General features: G+C 35.9%; 1 protein-coding gene across 1 annotated transcript in view; it reads left to right on the top strand.

Annotated features, from left to right (window-relative positions):
* The window catches only part of TTL (tubulin tyrosine ligase), a 28,908-nt gene extending 13,609 nt beyond the window's left edge, over positions 1-15,299 (top strand). Inside the window, exons 3-7 of the mRNA XM_039324533.1 lie at positions 1,227-1,459; positions 2,415-2,550; positions 2,828-3,097; positions 5,359-5,502; positions 8,507-15,299. Coding sequence (XP_039180467.1) covers positions 1,227-1,459; positions 2,415-2,550; positions 2,828-3,097; positions 5,359-5,502; positions 8,507-8,624 — 901 coding nt within the window. The 3' untranslated portion in view covers positions 8,625-15,299. The remainder of the gene's footprint in view (positions 1-1,226; positions 1,460-2,414; positions 2,551-2,827; positions 3,098-5,358; positions 5,503-8,506) is intronic.
* Positions 15,300-15,934: the final 635 nt, after the last annotated feature.

Below are 15,934 nucleotides of genomic sequence, written 5' to 3'. Positions count from 1 at the left end.
AAGTACTCATTTAGGACACAGTTAAATTGTACAGGTTATTACGCATCAAGCATCACAAAATACATTGGTTGCCACCATAAAATAGCTTTAAGGCAGTGGTTCTCAACCTTTCTAATGCCGCGACCCCATAATACAGTTCCCCATGTTATGGTGACCCCCAACCACTTATACATCACCGGGTGCCAGGGGCATGGCCAAAGAAAAGGGGAAAAAAATGGTGGACAGCCTTGTTTGGCGACCCCCGTGAAATGGTCGTTCGACCCCAAATGGGGTCCCGACCCACAGGTTGAGAACCACTGCTTTAAGGTAATAGGGTGTATTATAGGATTAGAATGTATTTCATAAGGGATAAGATTATCAGAATGTGCCACCTTTCCCCCAAGATCAGGATCATCATGTTCAGTAATTACTTGCAGTAACATGACTTGTTCCCATGTCTTCTCTATGAGTTTCCTGGAGGTCGAGTAGCTGGCTGCTTTGGGATCAGAAAGCCAGAGGTCTTTGGCTGATCCACTGGAATTGTTTTTTTAATGACAGGGAAATAAAAGGGGCTTCAGCAGACAGGAAGGGCTATAAAGTCCTTAATTATGTAATTAATGTAGAATGATAACATGTATTTGAAAACTAGTATGAACTATTGTTCTGGAGGAGGCCTCATTCTTAGGGATGATATACTGATCGTTTCAGTCACCGGGCCTTGGATCCGAAGATCTTAGGTTACAGGTTTGAAGAAGACATCAGATCAAGGTTTTGGAATATGTCTTTCATGACAGCTACCTTAGAACAGCATTCAGCTCAGTATTAACTACTTTGAGTACCAGTAGTTATCAGGAGTTTTTGAGTTTTTCCCCTTATCTAGATATTAAAGAAACTGAAGCGCCTACGTTCCAAGTAACTTGTCTACTAATAAGCTGTATTTGTCCTTCAAGACATATGTAGATGAACAAGGAATAGAGAATGTATTATCTCCATCATAGGAATATTTTCCAAAAATTAGTTTTCCTATAGTTTTGGAAATACATGCATTGAGAAATAGAGTCACTGGGTTACTGTATTAATTTTCGTACTGTGTTCTGGAAAACAGAAATTATTGGATTGATCCAAATGTGTTAGAGACAATTGGCAGTAATATGAAAGATGTTTAAATCAACAAGATCAGCTAAGATATCTCCCTCCCTCTCTCTCTCCGTCCCTCCCTCTCTCTCACTCTCTCTCTCTCTCTGTAGATTAATCAAGACAAGTCCTGAATTGGTGGAGGCTTGCACATGGTTTCCAGAATCCTATGTGATTTATCCAACCAATTTAAAGACACCGGTAGCTCCAGCTGAGAATGGGCTTCAACATCTGATAAACAACACAAGAACAGATGAAAGAGAAGTCTTTCTGTCATCCTATCAGAAGAGGAAAGAGAGTGGAGAAGGAAATGTATGGATAGCTAAATCTTCAGCAGGAGCCAAAGGTTAATTTCTTTCAGACTCTGGAATGCATTACTTTTATTTGTGTAATTTTTTTATTTATCCAAGAGAAGTTAGGGAGCCATGGAGTATAAAAACCATGGCTTATTAATAAAAAAGATTCCATATTCAAATTCCAACTTTTCTACTTAATCACTGATTGGCTTTGATTCAGACATGTTTTCCTGGCTTCCATTGGTAAATTAGTACTTTATGCTAAGCCACAATTTGTGGTGTGTTTGTTTTATACCTAGTGTGTCACATGAGCTCAACTGTTGCATTTTTCAATCAAAGTTTTGGGCTTATTGGAATACAGGAGCAATTGTGGCCTATTTGACAAACCATGGTATAGCTTGATATGCAAAGTCAGCCAGGATTATGTGCTGGGAGGCAGGCAGAATTTGATTAAAATTGATGGAGAAAATTAACAGAATCTGGAAAAAGAGATTGGTACTAAAGCCAACTTAAAATTATTCCCTTCCCTGAGGTCAAATTTTGTGTGGTAGCTTTCTTGCAGATCTGTTGAGACCACAACTTCACTGACAAAGATAATTGAGTGAGAAAAGTAATCCTGTTTTTTGGGGCCCAGCAACTGCAGCCAAAGTTTTATTACTATACCAGGGGCCTAGAAAACTGATTTTTCTTGCAGATCTTTCATTACCTGGCTAGGTAACATCTTCAGTGCTAGAAGAGAGTAAATACAGAGCTTGCCCTGTCAGTATTGGTGGGGGTGTATTTTTCTCCTTAGTACTTCCTTGATTTCATCTATGCTCCAGCCAGGTAATAAAATACCTACAAGAAAACAGTCAAGCTCAGAGAGAACCAAAGACTCCACAGTTCAACTCTTGAGTTACTCTCCTATCTTCTCTCTTCTATTGATATTAAACTCCAAAAACGTTTTGAGTTACAATTCTAAGAATGCTAGGGTTGGATTGTTGATATTTGTTTTTTTTCAATTAGGTGAAGGAATTCTTATTTCTTCAGAGGCTACTGAACTTCTGGATTTTATAGATAATCAAGGACAAGTGCATGTGATTCAAAAATACCTGGAGAAGCCTATGCTCTTAGAACCAGGCCATCGCAAATTTGATATTAGGTAATGATTTGCTTTTTAAAAAATATTTTGTATCTGAGGTGCTTCTCATTAATTTTCTGTCAATTTAGGTTTGTTCAAATGCAGTGGATATGTGCATTTGTATTCTTTTTTTAGTTTTATGTAAATATTTATTTTTAATTCACTTTAATTACCACACATTGTCAAATATTTGTTATTAAATCTGCTTCTTCTGATTTGAAATCGTGGCACCTAATTTTGATTTTTGTTTTGTTTTAAAAACCTATATACTGTAATATGTTGTTTTTCTAACTTTTAGAAGTTGGGTCCTAGTGGATCACCAGTATAGTATCTACCTCTACAGAGAAGGTGTTCTACGGACCTCTTCAGAACCTTACAATAGTGCTAATTTCCTGGACAAAACCTGTCATTTAACCAATCACTGCATACAGAAAGAATATTCTAAAAACTATGGGAGATATGAAGAAGGGAATGAAATGTTTTTTGGAGAGTTTAATCAGTACCTGGTGAATACTTTGAACATTACTTTAGAAAATACAATCTTACTGCAAGTCAAAAATATAATAAGGTATGTATTTGTCTTTCATTTTCATCCCAGCCTATCTGCAAAAAAAGCAAAAAAAAATTTCCACAGTTATTCATATATTATCTGCACTATAACAACCTGAGACTAGAGGCCAAGAGGAACTGATATCAAATGTGCTCTCTGGAGGCTATGTGCAGTCTCCCTTGGAATTTGAATAATGAATGTCTCAGAGAATGGAGAAAAGGGACAGGAATTTTCCAGGCTCTCTCCCTCTCCTCCCCCCTCTGCCTCTCTCTCTCTCACACACACACACACAGTTTTTCTCTATTTGTAGTGACATTTAATATATACAGGGGCTTTAGCTCCTTTTTTTTGCTACATGAAAACAATTCTAGGAATACCCAACAGTTTCCTTCTCCATTACAGGTAGTCCTCAAATTATGACCACAGTTGAGCCCACATTTTCTGTTACTGAGTGAGACAGCCTTAAGTAAGTTTCACCGCATTGTATGACCTTTTTTATCACAATCGTTAAGTGAAACACAGTAGTTATTAGTAACATAGTTGTTAAGTGAATCTGGCTGCCGCATTGACATAGCCTGTCAAAAGGTCACAAATGGTGATACATGATCTTGGGACACTACAACCATCGTAAATACATGCCGGTTTCCAATTATCTGAATTTTGATCATGTAACCATGGTGATGCTGCAGTGGTTGTAAGTGTGAAAAAGATCATAAGTAACTTTTTTCACTGTTGTTAATTTCAAACGGTCACTAAACAAATGGTTGTAAGTGGAGGACTACCTGTAATTAATGTTTCTACCATTTTGTATGTCATAAGGCAAGTTTAATCAGGCACAATGCTTCTAGGTGTCTGTCTATAGCAGTGGTTCTCAACCTTTTTAATGCCGCGACCCCCAACCGGTCGTAAGTCGAGGACTACTCAACCAGTCGTAAGTCGAGGACTACTCAACTGGTGCAGCACCGTTTGAGAATGGGACTTTTGGCGGGCTCAGCAGGGCAGAGACAGCCTGGAGAATTCCTATTGGCTTTTGAAAGCCAATAGAATTAGACTCTATTCAAGAGAGTCTATTCTATTGGCTTTCAAAAGCCAATAGAATAAAAGGGAGTAGCGCAGCTAAGGAAAAGGGGGAAAAAATGGCGGACTGCATTGTTTGGCGACCCCCGTGAAATGGTCATTCGACCCCAAATGGGGTCCCTACCCACAGGTTGAGAACCACTGGTCTATAGCAAGCCTGCTTTCCAGAAAACATCCTTAATGCGTATCATTAGGATGACTTGCATCATGTTAAGTCCATTACCTGCTACGGAATGCTACTTGTAAACATTTGTGCTGAAGTGAAAAGTTTAAAAAGTTAATACAATTAATACAATTTAAAAATTTAATACAGTTTAATACAATTTAAAAAGTTTAAAAATGTAATACAATTCCTAAAATAAAACTCAGGAAGTTAAAGACGCTAACCTTGTCAGCAGGAAAGCTTACAGCCTGGGCTCAAGGCCTGAGTGCTATGTGACGGAGTGAGCTCCCATTACTTTGTCCAACTCCTGCCCACCTAGCAGTTTGAAAGTATATAAATGCGAGTAGATAAATAGATACCACTTCGGTGAGAAGGTAACAGCATTTCGTACACCATGGCATATAGTCATACTGGCCCTATAGGACCAGCGAAAGGGTCATCGGACAATGCTGGCTCCCTCGGCTAAGAAATGGATATGAGCATCGCCTCCTAGAGTTGGTCACAACTGGACAGGGGAAACCTTTACTTTTACTTTAGATAATCTGTAAGGCAATTTGGCATAACTTAACTGTCTGTCGAAAGAAAACCCTCCATTGATAGTTTTATTGTACGCTTTACTAATTTTGGACAGTGTAGATTTTTAAACGTTTAATACAAAATCAATTAAAATCCTACTTGTTGGGCTGCAGATATGCTGGACCTCAACTTCCACAATTTCCCACCACCTTGACCAGTGCAGTTATATGGAGTGAAATACAAAACAACTGGGAAACGGGTCCTGGAAAACAGCCATAAATAATTAACTGTTTATACAAGATACTGAGTCAAAACTATAAAACTACATTATGGATTTAATGCAATCTGTGAATTCATTCAGTGAGTAAATTCTACCATCTAATTCTTCTCAGTGCCTTTACTGAGAAGAATTAGTATTGGCATTTCTTTTTAGTCCCCTGATTATTCAATTTAAGTATTGTAGGTGTTGGACAAAGCATAATTTAAAATAATTCAGTGATGGGATATTTCATTCTATTCACAGAAGCTGCCTTATGTGTATAGAACCTGCTATCAGTACCAAACATCTTCATTATCAGAGTTTCCAGCTCTTTGGTTTTGATTTCATGGTGGATGAGGACTTGAAAGTTTGGCTAATTGAAGTCAATGGTGCTCCTGCATGTGCCCAGTAAGCATCCTTTTAAATGTCCCCTTGAATATGTGAATGGTGCCATAATGTCTTCCTTGGAGTTTATTGTAAAACTGTTGTGAACCGATAAGACTATCCATAGCCAGTCTTTGGATAGGTGAACCATAAATTCTAACTTTTTTCCTTTCCCTCCTTGCTGGGATTTATTTTACTTGATCTGATTAAATAAATACAAGTCTAGCTGAGTTTGAGGAACTGAATAAAGACTTATTGGAAAGCAGATGATCTCCATTTGTGGCATCTGCATGAATTAGATATCTTTCTTTTGCTTCCAAGTCACTGCTTTTAGATCTTTTCCTGCTGGCAGTATTTGCAGGCTGAAGCTCAAAGGAAACCACAACTGTTGCATACTTACGGAAGGAAATCCAGTGTAATCCCTTGAAATGCAAAAGGATCAATTCAAAAAGGCTCCTCCAGTGATACGATTTTTTTTACCATTCCCTTCTCAAGTTTCCCCTACTTCACTGGAAAACTAATTGAAAGCTGTTCTTGCTTTCCCCTGTTAAAGTGGAGAAAGAGGCTATCAGCAACCATTAACACTCTTTTGTGACAAAGAGCTCAGTTAATATTGAAAGATACTAGCATTTCATATCTATTTGTAGTAGCTCAAGATGCTATTTTCAGCTAGTATCAGGAAAACAAATGGTCCAGTGATAAAGAACAAGTGTTCTGATACATTCCTAGATCCATGGTCAGCACCTGCTGTCTCTGCATGTGTTTAATATTTTTTCTGGGAGGGTTGTTGACTTTCATTTTGAATCCTTGTGAATGTTTGATTGATTGGGAACCTAAAAACTATTTTCCTTCCAACAAAATAAAATCAAAATCTTCATCTTTCAATTGAAATATAAAGACTTTATTCTGAGCCTAGTTTAGATCAATTGATTATAAATAATAATAATAATGAAATTGAATGTAAACTGAACTCTCAACCATGATGTCATATCTTACAATTGAATAAGTTTATTAATAATACAGTGTAACATATAAACATATTTTTTTAAAAAAAAAATCAGGATATAGATAAACAGTAGAAGTGATTTTATCAATTTCTTATAGTAATATGATTTTAATTGCTGCAACATCCCAATGTCCATAGGATTTGGGGGATTTTGCTCTCCAAAGGTAAAGAAAGGACTCTGAGAAGAAGAAATCCAACATCGGAGTCACTTTTGTCAGTCTCCAAGCTCAACTTGGAAAGTTTGGTTTCAGGAAGACTCCAAAAGACTCATTGTGGAGCTGGAGATCTGCTGAATTCTACACCCTCTTAATGCTCATTGATTGATTACATGCCATCAAGATGGCAGCAATGTGCTACAGCTGCCCCAAAAGCCAACACAATCTTAGTGTCACAGTTCCAATAGATGAAACCAGTAAAAGAACTTCAAGGCAAGAATTCTTCCTTAAAGAACATTTTATTAGGAAACAAAGTATCAGCACTTACATAGTTGAACCCAAGAATGAGATTCTCTCCTCCCAGATACAAAGTAACAAATTGAAATTCCCACCCCACAAAAGCTGTCATAAATCACATTCCCCAATTAGCACAAAACGTGGGCTTTTTTCTCCGGCCCCTCAACCCACCAAAACCTTATCAGAACATGTCCTTGAGTTCCCACACTTCTACATTGTTATGGCTAGCTAAACCCTCAGGCATTTATCCCATCCCCCCTTCTACATCTAAACTCTAAAAGAATAGAAAAGGCACGTTAAAAGCAAAAATAAAAATGGCTGCTGGTTCTCAGTTGTTATAGTGACGACATCCATTGTCACAGCGTTGACACCTAGTCTGCATTAACAGGGATAGAATCAAGATCATGTCAGTACCACTTTATAATGCATTGGTAAGACCACACTAGGAATATTGCATCTAGTTTTGGTCACCACAATATAAAAAAGATGTTGAGACTAGAAAGAGTGCAGAGAAGAGCAACAAGATTAGGGGAGTGGAGGCTAAAACATATGAAGAATGGTTGTGGGAATCGGGTATGCTTAGTTTAATGGAAAGAAGGAATAGGGGCAACATGATAAAGTGTTCCCATATGTAAAAAGCTGCCATAAAGAAGAGGGGGGTCAGCCTATTCTTCAAAGCACCTGAAAGCAGGACAAGAAGCAATGGATGGAAACTAATCAAGTAGAGAACCAACCTAGAACTAAGAAGAAATTTCTTGACAGTTAGAACAATTAATCAGTGGGACAACTTGCCTCCAGAAATTGATGGTGCTCCAACACTGGAGGTTTTTAATAAGATATTGGACAACAATTTGTCTGAAATGATATAGGGTTTCCTGCTTGAGCTGCAGGTTGGACTAGAAGACTAGTTGCAAGGTCACTTGCAACTCTGCTATTCTTCTGTTAAGATACTTAGTGATCATAAAGATGGATCTTCTACAGGATGGTTGTTATCCTGACTGGCCCTTCAGATCATCTAGTGTTGCATCCATCACCACTATAATCAAGTCCAACTGCCTTGCATCTGAATTATTCCTCTGCAAGGAAAGGGTTTTGAAAAAAGTCAGGATGAAGATGGAGAAATACAGATGACTCTAACATCACTTTTGCCCTTTGACAGAAGTCCAGCATATATTGGCTTTCTTGGCATCAGGGACAGATATTGGATAGCCCTGCCTATAGTTCTAACTGCAGTTTATGAAGCTGTGAAAAATAAAGTAACATATGTGTTCAAGTTAGGAGCACAAAAGCAATGATCTAACAGTTGGGATTCATTTTTGTCTTCTGGGAGAAGTTAATTCTTCTCTCCTATGGAGGAAAAGAAATCCACACTTAAAATCTATGAACATCTGCTGTAGCTTTCAGGAAGAATTGCGGAAGCTTCTGAGCATGATCAAAATCAGTAAGACAATGGTCTTATGAAATCTGTTGCCAGGACCAAAACTGTAGTTATTCTGGATCAATGTTTGAGACTTTAATCAGTATTTTAAAAGTGTAATTTTAATTACTGTTTTCCACTTTTGGCTTTTAGGAAACTTTATGCAGAGCTTTGTCAAGGGATCGTGGATGTAGCCATCTCTTGCATCTTTCCTCTGAATGATACCATTCAAAAACAGAACCAACAATCTGTATTTATAAAGTTGTCATAATTAAGATAAAATGAACACATTGGAAAGCTTCCACCTGTTTGGATCCAGGGAAGACCAAGAAACACTGAACACTGCAGCTGCACATCATGCCAAAAAGAAGAAGGGAAAAAGTGGCATAATTTTTTAATTTCAGAAAAGGAACATTTCAAAGGAAAGCCCCAGATGAACCAAAAAGCTTTCATCAACTCTAAATGTTTTAAAGCATTGTTTCAATAACAAATCCTGTAACCAAAGCCAATCTTTATGTTTGAGGACAACACAATCATTTTTTAAATGTCAGCAAAATCAGGGGTATGATCAAGTCTTTATCTTTTTCCTTCTAATTTAATCAGTTGTTTTAGCAAATGCAAGTATCAGTATCCTTGAGAGACTGAAGAATTTTCCACTAAGAGTTGTGGATCTTTTCTTTCTTTACTTGCTGCAGTTCTAGTGCCTTAGCTTTGTTCCTAACAACTCTCCTAATTTGTTTTGTTTGTACAATGTTGATTTTACACTAAAAAGATGCCCTATTTTGCATGGTATGAAGTTTCTTCAATATCTTTGCCTTTATATATATATTGTGTGTTCATTTTTTTAAAAAAAGTATGTTCTTTGCCAGAAACTAACTGTAGGAGACTGCAAAACTGTATCCTTTTTTCTTCTGAAAAGCTGGCACAATTGCAAAATCTTATTATATTTTTTTTGTTTTTTTGTTTTTTAAAAAAATCTCATCCCTTTGCTTTTTACCTTATGGAAATACTTCTGAGATACTGAAAGGAAGCTTTTAAAGGGCCTTGATCCCATCCTTGTTCCACAAATATTGGTTGAGTTCATGCATTGCATTGACAGTGATGTGTGAATGCACCCAGTAAGGCATCATAATACATGTAACCCAGGCCATTATGTTTTATTCAATAAACCATGCTTAAATTCGGGGTTAAGTAAGCATAGCCATTGTACCTCAATTCGCTTGGCATAGCAAAACAATGGTTTGGTTGTTGAAGTCCACATTATTCCATCTCTTTCTATTATTTGTGAATTTGTATTCCCTTTCTAATTTGTCCAATCTGAGTAAACTGATGCTAATCTCATCCATGGTAACCAAGTCCAAATCACAACTGAAAATCCAGTTAAAATCATGTGCAGGAAGCAAAGTGGTACTAGAGTAGATCATAGTTCAAGGGAAGGTTATTCCTGTCTCCCAAATAAGTGTCAGGGCAATTGTTTTATCCCTGTCCTGCATTTCTTGCCAGCATTAAGTAATTCCAAAATAATACAGTTAGGTTCAGGTATGTACTACACTAAAGTTTGTCACTACATCACAATTGGTTGGTTTGCATAAGCTGAGCCAAATGAAACAAGCTAAATAATGTCTTAGCATATTTTAATTGAAAGCCACTTTGAATGTTTTGTCTTATTGGAAAAGTGGCATATAACACTGAATAAATTGTACCATGCATGAACTCAGCCAATATGCATCAACAAGTAGAGACCCTTCACTCAGAACCAGCTTTCTCCCTATTGTTCCCCTAGAGAAAAAGAATACATAGAAGAAGAATGGCTAGATCTAGGGAACTTGCTGTCAGTCCATAGGAAGAGAATGGAGTCTGGCAACTCATGTCTTCATTTCATTGGTCCTCTTCTAAAATTAGGGCTGACATGGATATGCAAACTTACTGTCAGCAAGAATACACTCAATGAAGTAACATAACTGATTTTTTATAACCTATAACTGCAAAATATCCTTTCTCAATATTAAAATAGAACTTTCCCACAGATATTTCATGCCTGACCTTCATAAATCGGGCATTCTCTTCTAATGAGAAGATAGCTTCTCCTTATCACTCTGACATAGTTTGCATATTTACAAAAGTCACAGAATCCATGATCTTCCAATCCTAAAATTAACAATTTGATTTTTATTATATAAAAATTAACTGCCTCCTTGCAAGGCTGCTAGTTTCTGTCTTAAGCAAAACATGTTACTTATGCCAAGTGCAATGAAAAAAAAAATACTAAAATATTTCAGGCAAGAATTCTCTTAATATTCAAAGAGGTAGACAAAATAGTTCAGATTATATAACTACACTATCATGATTCCGTGGAAAACATGAGGGTGTCACAAATATAGCTAATAGTGTACTGTAATCAGTCTACAATATAATCTGTTAGTGCCTTCAGAATGTTTAGCAGAAAAGGAGACACTGACTGCAAATGTATATCTTGAACTTATACATACTTACTTATAAATAGGTTCAGTTATTTGAAACTTTACCTAGGGGTACTTGAATCATAGCCTTATGCTGGAAATTTAGGAAGCCACAACACACTTTGCTAATATTTCTTGTTAAGATCATTAAACACATTATATAAATAAATTGTTGTTCTAGATACCACTGCATGTTGCATGCTATAATAGTTTATGTCAAAACTGTAGGACAGCTTTATAACTTAGTAAAATGAAATAAAATTAGCCATTTGTCAGTGGACCAATGAGCATGATATGGCAGATGTAAACCACCAGTTAAAAGTCTTCCTTCTATTGAAATAAAAAAAAAAGATTGATTGAATATTGGGAATTGTTGGAAGACAATTACAGTATTACTCTTAATTGTTACATTCATAAGGTATCAATCCTACTGTACTCAGACTGACTCAGATTGGATGGGAATTACAATACTACTACTTCTACTATTATGTATATTCATGGAGTATAAATTGTGTTGTTCTTATATTGGCTAACATAGGCTTATACTTAAAATTTGCAGTCACATTCCCAAAAAGGTAGAAGAAATTCAGCTAAACCCATTAGGATTAAACCAAGGAGAAATGTTGGAACAGAATGGTAATCTGATTAATTATAATAGAATAGGAAAAAATGGTTTACACACAAGAGAATGCGGTCCTGGATAGAATTCATGGAGGGCCACACATTAGGCTGATAGAAACAAGGAATTGGCAGGACCAAGCAAAAAACTGTCCCAGCCAGTGTTTCTCAACCCTGACAACTTTAAGATGTGTGGACTTCAACTCCCAGAATTCCCCTTGAATACCAACTTTTCGACTGATTAGCTTGCAAGTACATATTCCGAATATAATGAAATAATGTTGGCCTAATACAAATTATGTGGAGTGCTTGCAAACATACAGTATTCCTAAAGGATGGGAATGTTCATAATTTTTGCTTAGGTCACAGTTTTTTTTCAGCTGAGGATGTTCGCTTTGCCATGTTTATTTGACATTAAATGAATCAAGAGAAAGGAGTGTAAGATGTTTGCCACCTTGAATTATTTGCTAAAGTAATAAAAGTGGGATAAAAATGAATGAAATCCATAACTTTTAGATGTGATAGGAAACCAAATTAGGTACTGTAATGTCCTGAATTTTTATGCAATGTCCTAAGTTTACTAGGTAAGTGTAATTTGAGAATTGATATCTTGAGGGACACCCTTTCAGCAGCTCAGTTCTTGTTTGCAATTACTAACTATATTGGCATCCAGGTTTCCTTAGGATATGCCTCATTTTATATAGTAGATGCTGAAATGTTAGTGTTCATGTTTCTTAAAAAATAACATACTTTTCTGTTTATTGTAACCACACTGCCACATCTGTTTGTCCATTAATTATAATTTTCCCCTTATTTTTATAGTGTTATTTCAATGGCGGAGGCAGGATGTAACTGTCAGCAAAAATACTATGATTTTCTTGAATTATGATTATTTGCATTCAGTCCTTGCACAGGCAAAAAAAATGCAGTGCAATGTTATTTTCCTTTATATATATGTTGTATAAATTAAGGCAGCAAGCAAAATTGAAGCTATTCACAGAATAACTTTGGAAAGAATTCATAGATGCAGAATTTACTTTTAACTTTTGGACTCCATGTTTAATATTGTAAGTATTTGGGAAAGCCTTATATAGGAATATTAAAATAGCACACCTGATTATTTAAAACAAAACCTCTTAAAAGGGCTGTATTCCACCTTAAGCAATTGTCTTTATGACCTTATATTGGGTATATATTTTACAGTATCTGATTTGTGTGTCTTTCATAATGTGATGGCATCATGCATGCTAGTATTTATTAGGCAGTGAAAATCCTCTGGTCAGTAGATTTATTCCAACAGAATTAGGGAACTAGAGTCCTTCAAAGCAGTAAGTAGTAAACGCACTAAACTATAAATACTCATATAGTCAGAACATTTGTTCCATAAAGTGATTGAAGTTTGTATACTAGATACTGGCAAAAATATTATTTTAAATATGAAGGTTTGTTCAAGAATGGATAAATGAATGAACCTCATTTGTTTCTATAGCAAACATTAAAAAATGAGATTATGCGTTATGTCCAAATGTTCGTGTACAATATCCAGATATTTTGGTAATACTTTGACAATGATGGGGATAGAAATTCTGGATACAGCAGTTGAGGAAGACTGCTAGAAGAACATGGACAACTGCCAATTAAATAAATAAAAACGTAAGTACATAAGCCCAATCATTTCAAGAATAAAGCACTAGTGGTAAACTGATATATCTATGCCAGTTATTTCTGTCTTTTAAATACAGCTGCACTGCAAGGTTTGTTAATGTCATTTTATTTAATTATATGGAGCTCTCCTCCCTGAAGACATGGTACTAAGTTACCATGGAGCATCAGTATTTTGCAGAGGATTTGATAACATTAAAAGAGTAAAATAGGTCATTTTAGTTCTTTTGGAGATGTTTCAAAGTCAAAACACTCTCCAAATACTTGAAACAAATATTTCAGATTTGTAATTAAAAAAAAAAGTTTTGCACACTGAAATGATTCAGCTCTTTGAACATGCACAATTCTTTTAAGCAATCAATTGCATACCAAGGTATTTTGCTGGTGGACTAAGGGGCACAATGTGACACAAACATTATTTATACAGTGGATCTTTCTCTTTCTTCCATTCCACTCTGGTGGGGCTATCCAAATCTCTACAGATTCCCTCAGCCCTATAGAAGAATTGGAAGGAGTGTGTGAGAGGCATTTGGGAATTTGCATGGAAAGGAGGAGCAATAGATAAAAGAAAATATCCACCCAATATCCCTCCAAATAGGATGGTGACACTGAAAAAAAGAATAATTTTTGAAATAGTAAATACATATGGCATCAAACTATAATTCTATGGATGTCTATGTAGAATAGTCTCCCTTTGAACGCCCCGGAATCTTTCTTCAAAAATAAGCATCCATAAGACTGAACTGTTACTCATAGGTTAACATCAGATTTGCTCCGCTAATTACCTATTTTGAACTGGTTTTGCTTTGTTTAACAATATATGTGGGGTCCTCTGACTGATGTCTGCAGATGGAAAAGACTTGGAAAGAAAATGGCCATGGATTAATAACAGACTATTGCAAAACTAAAGTTAGTTTTAATTAATTTTAGTAAGTAATTTTATCGTCATTCCTTCTTAATCATGATTAAGCCTTCAACAAATATAACAGGCAGAAATTCTGTTGGTGGAGTTTTCCAGGGTAGAAGACAGTGAATTCTAGTCCTGCATTAGGCACAAAGCCACCTGCCTGACCTTGGGCTGGTCGCACTCTACCAGTTCCAGGAAGCAGGCAATAGCAAACCACTTCCCAAATCTTGCCAAAAACCCTCCTGCAGAGATGAGTCTAAGCAGCTGACAGGAGTCAAGGCATACCTGTGCACACACAATGCACACCAAAGCTTTCCTCTATTGTAGATCACCTATTGGGTTTCTATTTTTTTCAAGTACATGCATATCCTGCCTTTCATCTAGGAACTCCAGGTAGCAGGTGCATCATCCCCTTCTCCCTGTCAGAACTAAGAGTGCCTTGTTGGCCCAAAGTCCCTCAGCATTTGTGGTTCAGGGCAGATGTGAATCAAAGTCTCCCTGATCTTAGTGCAAAAAAATTACCACTACACCACAGTTTTACTGAGACGATGAAGGTATAATTTCTTTTTTGATGAATCAAATGGCAAATATTTAAAATAATCTCTCCTACAATGTGACAGAAACCAACAAATAAAAAGCTTTTCTTTCCTCCTTCGGATTTTTTCCACTCGGTGTGCTTTCCACTCTGTGTGTGTGATGAATTATTTTTCACTAACTGGAGACAGTATTAGGCACAGTTCTACCACCACTCCCGTAGCTTTATTCTTACATTATAAGGTAAAAGAGAACCACTATATGTGCCTGACATGCACATATTTCAATGCTGTGAAATTAAGCATATTAAATGAATATAAATATGAATGTAGTGATTTAAAGGTTAGGTTTTCTATTGGTGATGGAGACATAACGAAACTTTACCATAACCTTAAGTTACTGCTTTATTTGTAGGAAAGATTGTTAGTTTATAATAGCGGTGCCAACAAGAGTAAAATATATTGTGACTACAATTTTAGAGGATTGCATACAGGTCATTACTAACATGTTCATGCTGTTTCTGCCTCCAAACCAAATTAACTCTGTGATCAGGCCTCCATATTACACTGATTGAAAAACTTCAGAACTGAACACACACTACCTAAAGTTACATCATATTGATTTTTTTCGGTTGACCTCAGAAAGTTATAGTGTGGTTGTATACATTTGTGTCTGATGGAATATACTGTATGACTGTAAGCAATGCATGTATTGCTGATATTTGTACTCAAACCTCTCTTAAATGAATTAAAAATATAAAATCTGATTTTATTTGTGGATCATTTGTATATATGCAATTAATAAAGATATATTAAAATTTATAAAAGCATGGGTACATACATCTAAATGACATAATTACCTTTTAAGAGCATTCTGTAATCCTCCTAAAAAGTTAGCTTTATGTTTTATTATTGTATTACCTTTTTAAATAGATGTGGCAATGCCACAAACTTCATAGTAAAAATGTAATTATTTATCTATATTTAATTACCTTCCTCTGATCCTGCAGAATCGTATTAGGTAGACAACTGATATTCTCAAACTAAACAGTCACTTGCTTAATAACAGATTCTGCTTGATGTTCACATAAAGTATGAACACTAATATAATTTAAATTGACTCCTTCCATCTTTCCTCCAGGCTATACTTCATCTATATATTACTGCACTGTACTTACTCTGTTCCTGACAGAAATGCAATACATTTTTCTGCCTTTTCATTACATATGAAGCTATGCAACAAAATTTTATTGAATTTTATTTTACCTTTAGTTTTATAATTCATAGGCATTTTTGCTTATTTAGCTAGCAAGTTTTAAAAATTAGTATTCAACAAAACAACCATTAGATAATGCTAGGGATTTAATTTATTTACGAATAACAAATATTCATAGAATCAAGC

The sequence above is a fragment of the Crotalus tigris genome, unplaced genomic scaffold, assembly GCF_016545835.1.
Source record: "Crotalus tigris isolate CLP2741 ecotype Arizona unplaced genomic scaffold, ASM1654583v1 scf7180000024302.2721777, whole genome shotgun sequence".
NCBI lineage: Eukaryota > Metazoa > Chordata > Lepidosauria > Squamata > Viperidae > Crotalus > Crotalus tigris.
Note: the sequence above shows the minus strand (reverse complement) of the source record. Positions and strands in the feature narration are given on the sequence as shown.